We start from the raw sequence: 13,226 nt of genomic DNA, 5'->3' as shown, positions 1-13,226 counted from the left end.
CATTCCTTTAACACATCCAGATCTAGTTCATATTTCCTCATTAGGATGAAAAGATAAAAATAAAAACTCACAAAATCTTGTTTTAAACGATCGGCAACAACATCCTTTTCTTCAGCCGCAGTTTCATCATCATCATCATCATCATCTAAAAGCAGAGAAGAAAATAAAGAATGTAAAACAATGCCCAAATATATATATATATATATATATATATATATATATATAAGGGTCAGTCATTCAAAAAGAAAAACCTTTTTAAAACTAAAAATGTGGAAGAGCTACAAAGACAGGTGTGGTACCATTAAAACAAGCAACCTTTTGTGCTCCAGAATTTATTTTTCTACATAGTCACTACCATTTTCAATGCACTTTTGCAAGGAATTTTCAATGACGAATCTGCTACTGAATCCTATCCATGTCTCACACTGTTAATATCTGCAACAAAGAGATGAAACTTTCAGGTTATGAATGCATAAGTTTAGTCATCATAACAATGCAATTTGCAATTCCTTTTGGTCCATTCAGATGGAATTTTTAAAAACAAGAGGTATTACTTTTTGAATGCCCTCTGTATATTTTGTTTCAAACATTGTATTTTTCTTTCTTGCTTCAAGATGAAGGAAATTATGATAAACTAGCACAGTTAGTCCATATCATGAACCGGAAAACAAACATGAAAAAGCGTATATAACTTGGATTTTCTTTTGAAAACTCCTTTCCCCTTCTCTACTTGCTCATCTTCAGTCATGTGACTTTTTGAACACATGTAACAGAGCGCGTATGAGCACATATGAAAATAGCAGCAGCCAACGGATGGATGGCAAGCGATTATATTATTATTATAAGGGCACAGCATTTTAAAGCATATGCAAATTAGGAAGTGTGTGTAAGATGATGTCTGAAAAAAAAAAAAAAAAAAAAAAAAAAAAAAAAAGGACACCACATGTTCGGCGAAGAAACAAAGTCGCCGCCAAAGGAGATGGACTTGTAAAGTGGAAGCAAGAATGGTCTGGCTGTAGCAAGCATGTGGTCAGAAGAAAGTGTGCAGTCGAAAAAGATGGACATATAAGAAATGACTCTACGACCAACGTGTAGTGGAGCAGAACCGAGAGACTTTTAAGCTGGCGTTAAGACGGGGAGAAAGAAAAACAATAATAAATGACTGGAGATAAAGAAAGAAAAGCCGAGCTGGATTTGTTTATTTTTATTTGTTGTTCCTTTCTGACAGTGCCGGGCAGCATGGACGTCAAAGAGAGGTTTGAACTGTAACGAACACTGTTTGAGCATAACGGCTACATTAGACACAACTGACTCATTATCATGGAAAAAAAGAATTAAAGAAAACTTGGCATTTATGTATTTTTGGTACCATGCTGAAAATTATTTATGAAAATTATAACATTTTGAAAGCCATTCTTAACATGGGGGAGGGTGTTTTGTAACTATTCTGTGCTTCCACCTAACAATTTAAAAAAAAAAAAAAGTTATTGTGTAATTTGAATTTAACCTGAAAAAACTATTTAAAAATAATGCAGTACAAAAAATACATAAGCACCAAATTCAAAATGTCCAGACAAGACACACTGGGATCAACATAGAAATATAAACCCAGATAAAACAGGAATTGTGGTAAGGCCAGGAAGATCACCCCACAGTACCTCATTCCTGCAAGCTTAGCCTCTCCAATCCAACATACAAAATGAGGTTGCTCAGTAATATGACGTTATGTAGCATGTCATATTTCAGGTTGAGGAAGTTTTTTGATAAAAGCAATAGAAGGTTACTAGTAAAACTGGGACGATGTTAAGAAATCCAAATCAATTGATTAAGCTGGCAAAACATGTATGACTCATCTTAAAAATGAATTTTTTAATATATTATTAACATCCGGCCAATGCTGGGTAAGTTAACTAGTAAAGTAAATGTCATGAGAATCATACAATGAATATGAAACAGTGGATGTGTGATGTAAGTCTAAAAGACAGATTTAGGTCGATAATCTGAAAGGAAGATTAAATTTGGAGAGTATAAGAAGCTGTGTGTAGAACAGGAGACTTTGTTGGTTTAGTCACACTGAAAGAATGGATGAGAGTTCTTGGGTTAGTAGATAGAAAACAGTTGAGGTACAGGAGAGGGCCAAAAAAAAAAAAAAAAAAAAAAAAAAAAAAAAAACTTGATCAGAAATAGGTTAATTTTGAAGTCAATTTCTAAGTCGTTCAACATATGCCAGTATGTAACACAGACGTTACATCAATCGTGATGATAATTATAAAGCCAGCAGCATTAACCCTAAACAGATTGAACCCAGGCTTCATACATATTTTTAATGTCCCTTTTCAAGGCTTTCTCCAGACAAAATTCAAGTTTTAAAAACAAAATTTGATATAATAAACCAAAAAACTATTAATATTTTAATAGTATTTACTTCGATTTTGAACTTCATTTCAGTTACATCTATAAAGTATATGGAAAACATCAGGTAGTTTTGTAATGAAGGGGCGTAACTCTTGTATGGCAATACCAGAAATAATGATGCAATTTCAGAATCTATTTCGATTTTATTTTTAATATTTAAAATATATTTTAATAGATTTTTAATTAATATTAAAAAAAAAAACATTTTAATAGTATTTGATTTTATTTTTAATATTCCGACAAATTTTTACTGAATATAAATATGATTTGCAAGACCTTTTCATGGTAATAATACAAATAAGGCTTTTCCAAAACAAAGCTCAAAATTCAAGGCCTTTTTAAGCCAAGCCAGTGTAAACCCTATGAACCGACTTCCCCTGAAGGAGGAAGTATCTAGAGAATATCAAGTTCACAAGCGATCCTCAGTTGTATGGTATACCCTATTTAGAGGAGATGACGTTTTGTCTTTTGCAGTTTTTGCAGGGAGGGGGTCAACATCCTCCTACATACAGCACCTGATATTCTCAAATGACCAGGCTCAACATTGCTTAGCTTCAATGATCTAACAAGAACTGGTGTGTCAATGTAATTATGCCATATATTATACTGATGAACCAAATATAAAAAAAAAGAAAAAAAAAAAAAAAAATACCTTCCTTGTCTTTTAATTCAGCCAAATATTTTTTGGCTAAACGAATTTTCTTTTCTTGTGCAGTCTCTTCATCAGAAGAATATTCAGGCAGATCTTTATCTTCAAGTTCACTGGGGAAAAAAAAAAAATTTTTTTAAATGACAGTTTCTTTCCAAAAATTTCCCAATTATGGAACAACATTACTGTGGAAATGTTTCCTTTTAGACTACAACAAATCCAAATTAATCAATCCACATTTAAAGAATTCAGCAACACAAAATCAAAAAAGATTTTCAAATGTTGATCATTTTGAAATCTCTTAACAAAAGCTTAAACTTTTTTTAATGTAACTTCAGATGTGTAAATTTTATTTTTACATTTTGAATTTTTTGGATGAGGATTGATAATGCATATTATTTGTCATCTTGAGCGTTATTTTCACAATATTTTAACGGATGTAATCTCAAACTTTCTTCAGGTGTATCTTTGAACTTTGAAATCTTTCTGATAAACTTTGGAATCTGAAACGACCCATGGCGTAACGGATACAGTACTTGGCAAAATTCAGTTGTAAGCAACACTTTTCTGGAGGTTGAAGATTCAATCCTCAGTGGGGGTGATACTCAGAATACAACTGCAAATTAGAACCTCTACCAGGTCATGACTAACAGAATAAGAACATGCTACCCCCATGGATTAAATAAAGAGTTCCATCTGAAATTCCATGTAGATCCCAAGTTCAACAAGATACACCTGAAAAAGGTCAGAGGTTACATGGCTAAAACATGAAAATAACACTTAATGAGAACAGTAGTCTGAATAATATGAATCACCAACAAATGCACATATTTATAACTAGCCAAGTGTTGCCCCAGGTGTTTGGAGGTGCGTTGAGCAAAAAGAAAAAAAAAGTGGGTAGGCAAGCTCGAACCGATACGGCGAAGGAGGAAAAGAATGTGAAAAAAAAAACAAAAAACAATGTGACATCTTTGCTGTTGCACCCACATCTCCAAACCGGAAGTGACATAGGTTTAAATTAAGCTTAGACAATTGAAAAGAGGAAACGAGGGGATGACTTTTGAAACTATTGGCAAAAAAAGCGACCCCTCCCTGTAGAAAAGTGCCCAGTGGAGGGTGAAGGAATTAATGTTTTTGGCCAATTTTTCGATATTTATCGTCCGAAGGGTTGAGCTTCAAACGATACTGATCTCGTGAAAATCCGTCGCTTTTATCAAAAGTTTTAGGCAGACATATAAACATACAGGTGAGATTTATATTATAGATAATTGAAAGTATTTTGAATCCTAATTTACACTTATCAAAAAGTCCAACAGTGTATCCATCCTTAATGGATCCACTTTGGAAGATATATGCCAATTCATAATAATAACATATTTCCTGACTCAAATGAAAGATAAAATATATTGAGCGCATGTAATTCAACCTCTACAAAAAGTTAAACTATTGAATTTAGTTGTCATTTCTCAGCTGTTTCACCAATTGAGGCAAAACTAGATAAACTGATATTAGAAGCCAGAAACTTACTCAGACATACACTCTATCATTTGTGCACTTAGTGATCTAGTGTAATTACTAGTTAAGAACGGCAGCAAATTATACCCTTTGCGATTAGAGTCACCTACCCCTCTATTATTTCCTTCTGTGACTGAAAACACTATACGACATACAAATATCTGTGCTTGATGTTGTCAGCTTATCAAAAAGATTCATTCCAATAAAGCAATCGGCCCTGATGGCATTCCAATTATAGTGCTTAAAAAACTCCAACCAGAACTAGCTCCTATACTTACAAAGCTGTTTAAGCATTGCTTTAAGTAGAAATGCTCTCCAACACCTTGGAAAACTTCATCAATGTCCCCATATTTAAAAGTTCTGGAGATTAGTCATCTGAGTACAGAGTACTGAGTGCCTCTCAGTACAGACCAATCAGTCTCCTGTGCATCATGAGTAAGTTGTTGGAATCTGTAATAGAGAAGTGGTCAACCACCCCAGTAAAAATAATCTACTCAGTGACATGCAATATGGTTTTCATTCTTTTAGATCTACAGCTGATGTGCTAACTGTAATATCACACAGGATTAGTGAATCTTTTCATGGAGGGTTTCGTTTCTAGAGCAATAGCTCTTAACAAATCAAAGGCTTTTGATAGGGAATGGTATAAAGGTCAACTTCACAAGATTGCCAGCTACAGACTTGCTGTAAATATCATCTCAATTATTAAATCTTCTCTCTAATAAGTTTATAAGAGTAGTTGTCAATGAACAGAAATCAGAAGCTTAACGCTGGCAACCCTCAGGATTCCATCCTGGGCCCAACTCTCTTCATGATCATGATTTCCCAAATCAGATTCTTAGATCATTTGTAGACATTTATGCAGATGACACTATCATCCATAGCAACACTTCAAAGGCTGGTAATGACCAAGATCTCTTTTCTGATCTTAAGCACATGGTGCAATGGGGAAAAAGGTGATTGGTTAATTTTAACACATCTAAAGCTAAGCTTCTCTCTTTCCATCATCAACGTTCTGAACCCCATCTAGCCTGAATTGAAATGAATGGCTCTCGTCTTGGGGAAGCACCATGTTTTGATAAGCTTCTAGAACTGACCTTCACTCCTGATCTGAAATGGAATGCATACATCAAATCAGTTGTCAAGATCGATGGAAAAATGCTTGGATCACCCTATCGTTCCAGTAAATATCTCATTGCTGATACAATCCTCAACTTATGCAAGAGCCAATTATGACCTAGGATGGAGTACTGTTGCCATATCTGGGTAGGAGTTGCTCAGAGCACCTATCCTGCCTTGACAGAGTTAAAAACCAGCTTCAAAATCTAGTAGATGATGCTCTTTTCTCTTCCCTGCAGTCTCTTTCTCACACAGGAAATATTGTGAGACTTTCTCTGCTCTATCATTATTTTCATGGTAGATGCTTATCTGAGCTACAATCTATGACCTCCCCCCCCCCGCCAAATTTTCACAAAAAAAAAACACTCAACTAGCTACAATCACTATCAACAATTTCACCCATTCTCTATCTGCGCCTTAATCTAAAAACAGATTTCATGCCCACCTGTGGAACTGTTCTGCTGGTCTGCTTTCCATCTGACTACAGCATAGTAACCAAGTCCACTGTAAACAAGTTCTTGTTGAGCCACCCCCTTAAATAATCAAATTATACCAAATTTTCACCACTAACTTTTATTACACTGTTGTCCCGGTGACCACTTTAACCCTTATCCTCAAGTGGCCTTCAGGCCTTGATAAGTGGTGACTCTCTTATCAAAAAAAAAAATTAAAAAATAAACAAGATCACTTAATCTGAAGACTGATGAAATTGTAAGTCAAAACATAAAAATATCAGGAAAGTTTTTTTTTTTTTTTAATCAGTTTGTTTATTTACATGTTTTTAATGACTGTTTACTCACAGAAAACTTTTTAGAGAAATAATTATTGCTGAAAGTATTGTTTTAAATAAAATAAATAAATGGAAAAGAAAATGAATGTAAAAAATATGAATTTTTAACATATAAGCAATTAAATAAAATAAACATAATGAAAAAACAATATGCATTTGTCCAAATATAATCTATATATCTATAAATCACTATATATCACTTTTATAAGTGAGAATGTATGTGTGTGTGTGTGTGTGTTTAAACCTATATACTCAACAAATTTTTGATCCACAGACTTGAAATTTGTTTATAGGATATTCAGACATGTGGAAATCTTTTTAATGGGTTTTTATATAGAATAACGAGCTGCTAAGAGATCAAAATTGAAAAATTGGTACGGGGGGGGGGGGTTACTGGATTTTATCTGTTAACTGTTTCACGAATGTGCATGTATGAATCATTCATATAACAGATTACTTATGTTAAAAATAAATAGGTTTGAAAACACTTTTTAAAGATCGTGTCATGCTGGCCTAATGGTTATCATGCTTGATTCACCATCTTTAGGTTTTGGTTTCGATCTCAGCTTGAGCATTATTTTTTTTACTTACAAGAAGTAAACCGTTTAGAAAAAACAAGACTCACATGCACGTCTCAGTTTCTATCCATTTTTTTATTATTATTTCATTTTTTTTTTTAAGGAATTTAACGTTATATTTAATACCTACAGTGTTTCTGTTTATAAACAATAAGAATTCTGCATTAATTAAAACGTAATATTTATGCATATTTTATAACCGAGCAACACCAGGTAGCCTGCTAGTTAAACTATATAATCAATATGGATCCAGTAGATGATATTGCCAAATAGATAAAGGAATGTAATATAGTGACGTCTTCAGATTAAATAACACCGTTTACTTCTGACGAGTTTCAAATCCGGATGTCGCTTGGATCAGTAAATATGCTAGAATTTTTTTTTTTTTTTATAAAAGGGTTACCACATATCAAGGCTCTGAGGTCACTCGAGGATAAGGGTTAATGTGTGTATTGTAATCATTAGGATCGCTGTGAAGTTTATAATATTTCACTTACCTGTCTGATTCTATTTCTTCATCTTTGACAGCAGGTTTTTTAATCTGAAATAAAAAAAAAAACAATTTAAAATTAACAAAGAATAAATTTTAAAATTGAGGCATTTTTAACAAGTGCCAACAAACAAACAAAAAAAAAAAGGTAAAAAAAAAAAAAGCATGCAAAAATGTAATGTCCTAACAGCAATTTGCTTTAATTTTGTTGTTTAATTTTTTAGCGATTATCAAGGTTTGTTATGTAATGTTATGACAAACATGATTGTTTTTCGTTCTAAATTATTCCAGTGGACACTAGGTTACTTTTTAACCAAAACACGCTTTTAAACGAACACAAAAAAGCCTATCCAGGTAGGCCAAAAATGTATCTTGTCTTTGATAACATTTATTTGTTGTATATCTATTTTTTTTCACCTCGTTTTTATTCTTTTAGTTGGTTAAAAATTCCCCAAAATTGTACAAAAAATCAAAATATCTCTTGTGGTTTGTCAATTTGACCACATTGGAAAATTCAAATTCAGAAAATATAGGGTGTTCAATAATAACCGTTACAAAAGGTTTTTACTTGTATTTAATAAATAAACAAAAAAAAAATATAATTACATTAATTGAAATGTATAAAATAATAATATGGTAAGGAAAATATAAACTTTTTACTCAATATAACCTCCATTAGCATCCACAACTTGCTGAAAACATTTGGAAAATACTCTGCACGAGTGACGAATGACTCATTTGGGTATTTTCTCCCATTCCTTGGTCAGTTTCTTTTTCAGAGCATCCAAACTGATGTGGTGTGTAGCTGAGACTTTGCTCTCCAAGATTGACCAAATTGCAAAGTCCAGTGGATTCAGGTCTGGAGATGATGGAGGCCATTCTTCCTTTGAGATGAAAGCAGGCACATTCTCTGTCAGCCATTCCTGCGTCTTTTTCGCTCCATGAGCAGGTGTAGAGTCTTGCTGGAATGACCAACGCCTGTTTTTGAAATGCTTTTGCACCCAGGGCAACAATGCAGACTCAAGAATGGATGTGCGATAATTTTCCTGGTTCAATTTGATGCCATCATCCACAAAAACGAGGGGACTTCTTCCCATCTCTGTTGCCGCTGCCCAGACCATCACTGAGGTGGCACCTTGCCTCCAAGTAACCACCCGAGACTCGACTTCACTTTTACGCGACCAAATCCGATCATTTTGGATGTTAACGTGCTGTTGGATGTCAAATTTCTTTTCGTCACTAAAAACCAAGTTAGGAAGCGTGCCAGAAATGATGCGAGATAAGATGAGCTCAGCTCTTTGCGCACGTTTCGATAGAACTTGCAAATAACAGTTGCTTCTTATGTTTGTACGCAGATGTTTGGAGATCAGTGTGGAGAATTGTAGACATCGTTCCGATTGACACTTTACCCTCTTTAGTGACATTTCTGAGGGATCTTCTTGGGTTCCTCCTAAACTTCTCTCTTGTGGATTTTACCAGTTTTGGGGTCCTGGCAGAACGAGGCCGACCTTGACCAAGTTGCTTAACAATGTCACCAGTCGATTTGAACCATTTAAGTGTCCGCCAGACCAACATTCTGTTGATATTTAAGGTCTTTGCTATGTCAGGTGCTGTTTTCCCAGATTTGAATAGCTCTACAATGGCGGTCCTTTTTTGTAAATCCTGTGGCATTCTGATCAAAACTAAAGTTTCAGTTATAGCTTAGATTTATACACCTGAAAAAACATAAAAAATAATTTGTTAAATATAGAAAATAAAAGAATCTCGTAACGGTAAATCTTGAACACCCTGTATATAAAACCAGTGGCGAGTTATCTCTTTGGTTCTCTACAGCACACTTCCCACAAAAAAAAAAATGTTGTTAATCTTGTTCTACTCTGTTGTAATTTTCATGGAAGGTACTTGACTGAACTCCAATGTTTAGATTCTTCTTGTAAATTATATTTAAAAAAAAAAAAAAATAAAAAAAAAAGGTGCTTGTTAAGATAGTTAACAGATCGATTTTTTTTTTTTAAATGTCGTTTTAACTAATATTATAATATTACATACTTAATTGTTATGTCGAACATAGTAATATACCAAAAAAATATGAAAATTCATTAAGTAGAAAGTTATTTATAGTTAAAAGAATTTATGGAAAATTGGGTAAAATTGCATTTTTCTTAGACATTATAAAGTAGATAGTAAGAGTCTACACACAGGGGGCATAACCAGAACGAATATTTTAAATTACTTGTTCATGGATGCAATATGTGCTGATAAATAGACTTTTTTAATAAAAACACAATAGCAGTTCTACTTGAATTTTCATAATTTTTGGATATATTACTATTTTCGACATAATTAAGAGCGTAATATTGTTTTTGCTTAAAACGACATATATAAATCAATTTGTCGACTATCTTAACAAGTACAAAAAAAAATTGTCTTACTAACACAACTGAAAAGAACAAATATCTTCCTCTGTATGCCTAACATCCAATTTAATTTCCATGAACAGAATTTCTTTTTAAGAACTTTACATTCGTGAAATACATTACCACAGGACTTCAAATCCAATATCAACAAAGTCATAAACCATCCTCATTTCATTCAAGTCATCATTTCCAATCCACTTATCAAATTCTTGAAGATTTGACTGGCAATCCATCCATTTCATTAATCCTTATGACTTTGGTGTTAATGAGTACTTTCAGCATCCTTTGGTGCAAACATTTCCTTGAAATATTCAGTTAATAACAATTACTAACATTAGTCAACAGAAAAAGACCAATTTTCCTCCACAACAATGCCCGACCACACATTGCTAAATCAACCATGCATAAGTTGAACGAATTAGGCTACAAAACTCTGCCTCATCTGCCATACTCTCCAAACTTCTCACCTACTGACTACCACTTTTTCAAGCATCTCGACAACTTTCTGCATAAGAAATGCTTCTTAAACCTGAACAATATCAAAATGTCTTCAGTAACTTCATCACCACAAGAATGCAAGACTTTTACATTACTGGCATAAATACACTTGTTTTGCGTTCGCAAAAGCATGTTGATTTTGATGCTGTTTATCTAGATCAATTTTTGTTTGAGCAGAGATCTGTCCATCTGAATTGAATTTGAAAACAAGGCTGATAGCCATTAGTTGCATGCTCTCGTGTAATGAATGAATGCGTGAATGTAGGATTGACATGAAATTCTTAAAGATAAACTAAAATGACCAAAAGTTGGGCTGAAATGACTTAAATAAAAAATGAATAACTTTAATGAACTTAAGGATGAATTGAATGACATTAAGAATGACTTGAATGCTTAAAAAATAACTGGAATCCTTCAAAAACAACTTGAATGATCTGGAGAATGACTTGAATGGCTTTAAGACTGACTGGTTGTAAAATAATACAGAAATACAGAAAAGTAATCCCCCACTTTATATCACAAAGTTACAAACATAAGTACAGCATGTAGTAAGAACAGATACTACACTTTGATCTTGGCCAAGAAAAGCTTGAAAAGCTAAGAACAGCATCTGTTAACAGACCTTTTATCTTAACCAAAAAAGCCAAGCACAAAAGTGTTACGGACAGACCGACAGATGGAGTGACTTATAGAGTCGCTTGCACGCATCTAAAAACCACAAGAACTTTGTCAATTTGATATTTTCTTGAAATAGTTAATTATTCACCTTTTCTTCCGTCAATTGAAAGGATGTTGCATCTGATTTGTAGCGATCTTGATTTTCGTATTATATTTCAATTAAACAGCAAAGTGTCAATTTTTAAGTTGTTTTGCGTTTGAGTCGTTCCATCTTGTGATTAAGTTGCACTTCTTTGTTTTCCTCAACTTTCTTAGCATTTCTTGATTTGTTGTATTGATTACTTTTCTGGGATTCCCCCCCCCCCGATACTGATTCTGAACTTCCTGAGGATTTGGATCTGTCACTTGAGCTTCTTTCTCACTTTCCTAAGATTGATTCTTCAGCTTTCTTGCATTTCATCAACATTATTTTCCACTTTCTTTTGTGGTGGAATTGTGTTTCGAACTATAATTTTTTTTGTTTTTGTATTCTTGTGTTGTTGCTTTTGTTTACTGAAATTGTTAACATTCAACCTTGAGATTTTATTTCAAAGTTTGTATCCATCCATGGTAAATAATAATCACTTTGTGGTTTGTATATTTAAAAAAAAAACCTATACAATCTAAAGTCAATAATCATGCATTTCACATTCGTCAAACTGATTATGTAAATCTATTTGATTTCTCCTAGCTGTTCAATCATGACTGATGGCATCAATGTGAAATTTTACCAATGTTCTTTGACAGAGTTTATATTGAAACTATGCGACTTTCACTGGTCACAGAGGTCAAGTAACGTTTCATCAAAAATTTTTTGTTGATTCTTTCCATACTGGCCTATGCAGTCATTGTTACTATGATCTAGAAGAGACTGTTGGAAGAGGCCAACACTCTTCAAATTGGGTCAGTGGCATTTCTACCAAGACAGTGCACCAGTCTACAACTCCATCCTTGTCACAGACAATTTGACCAAGATGAGTATCAAGACAGTTCCTCACCCTCCCTATAGTCCCGACCTTGCTCTCTTTGATTTTTATTTATTCCCTAAGCTCAAGGAAAACCTTAGAAGCTGTCATTATGAGACAATTGAGAAGATGAAAGAGGCTGCGACAAGGGTCATTGACACGTTCACACAAGAGGACTTCCAGAAGTTGTTGAAATGGTACAAGTGTGTTGCAACGAGAGAAGATTACTTCGCAGGAGACTAGTGTTTCATGTGTATATTATCAATAAAAGTGGCTATACAAAAAAAAAAAAAAGTCTGGAAACTTACTGAAGACACTTTGTACTTTGATATTAAAATCTCCAGTCATAGAAAGTAAATGTTTTTATATCTTGTCAACTGTAGCTTCAATTTGATTATACATTTTTCTCTCATATGCTTAGATTCTCTACCATTGGTGCATACACAGCAATAACATTGACTTTTTTTTTGTATTGTGGCAAGTGTAATATATTTGATTTCTTTGGGAGGTGATGGTAGTCAAGTGGTTAAGGATATGGACTGACAACCTGGGTGTCCAAAGTTTAAATCCACAAAAATCACTTTCACTTAGAATATTGACAACATTCTTGTAGTTCCTTCCATGAGTACCGGATGACTTTCTAGAAAGAATTCTGATTAGAATAGAATCTTCGGATTCATACAATATGATGACGGATTCATTTGAAATCTGGTTAGAGCTAACCAACACCATAATGGTGTTTTTTTATTTGCTCTAAACACTTTCTTACACCTGAGGCTATTCTCTATCTCTACAAATCTATTATCAGACCCTTGTGGAGTATTTGTTGTTATATTTGGGCTGGTGAATGTGTGTCTCATTTGAAGGTTCTCGATAAATTACAGAAACGTATCTGTAATTTGATTGACCTCACATTTCCTTCTTCACTCTAACCTCTCTCACAGACATGATATTGCTAGTCTCAGTCTTTTTTATAAATACTATTCTGGCATGTGTTCCTCAGAATAGTTTGAGCTATTCCCAGCTTCTTTTGTTCCAGCTCATTGTTGGTCTAGTGGTCTTCATCAATTCACTGTTTTAATACCTCATTGTAATACAACTTCCTATCCAAATAACTGCACTTCCTGCTGACT

General features: G+C 33.7%; 1 protein-coding gene across 2 annotated transcripts in view; it reads right to left on the bottom strand.

Moving 5' to 3' along the window:
• The window catches only part of LOC145278010 (U3 small nucleolar RNA-interacting protein 2-like), a 49,283-nt gene that overhangs the window by 31,287 nt on the left and 4,770 nt on the right, over positions 1-13,226 (bottom strand). Inside the window, exons 2-4 of one of the 2 annotated variants that reach the window (XM_080130189.1) lie at positions 7,564-7,607; positions 3,069-3,177; positions 72-140 (exon numbers count right to left, since the gene is read on the bottom strand). In XM_080130189.1, the coding sequence (XP_079986315.1) occupies positions 72-140; positions 3,069-3,177; positions 7,564-7,607 (222 nt within the window). Of the gene's footprint in view, positions 1-71; positions 146-3,067; positions 3,178-7,563; positions 7,608-13,226 lie in introns of both variants that reach the window. The other variant, XM_080130187.1, reaches the window with a different exon arrangement.

The sequence above is a fragment of the Euprymna scolopes genome, chromosome 6 (genome assembly GCF_053919585.1).
Source record: "Euprymna scolopes isolate OS-2025 chromosome 6, ASM5391958v1, whole genome shotgun sequence".
Lineage (NCBI taxonomy): Eukaryota > Metazoa > Mollusca > Cephalopoda > Sepiida > Sepiolidae > Euprymna > Euprymna scolopes.
The sequence above is the reverse complement of the archived record's forward strand: the minus strand, read 5'-3'. Positions and strand labels throughout refer to the sequence as shown.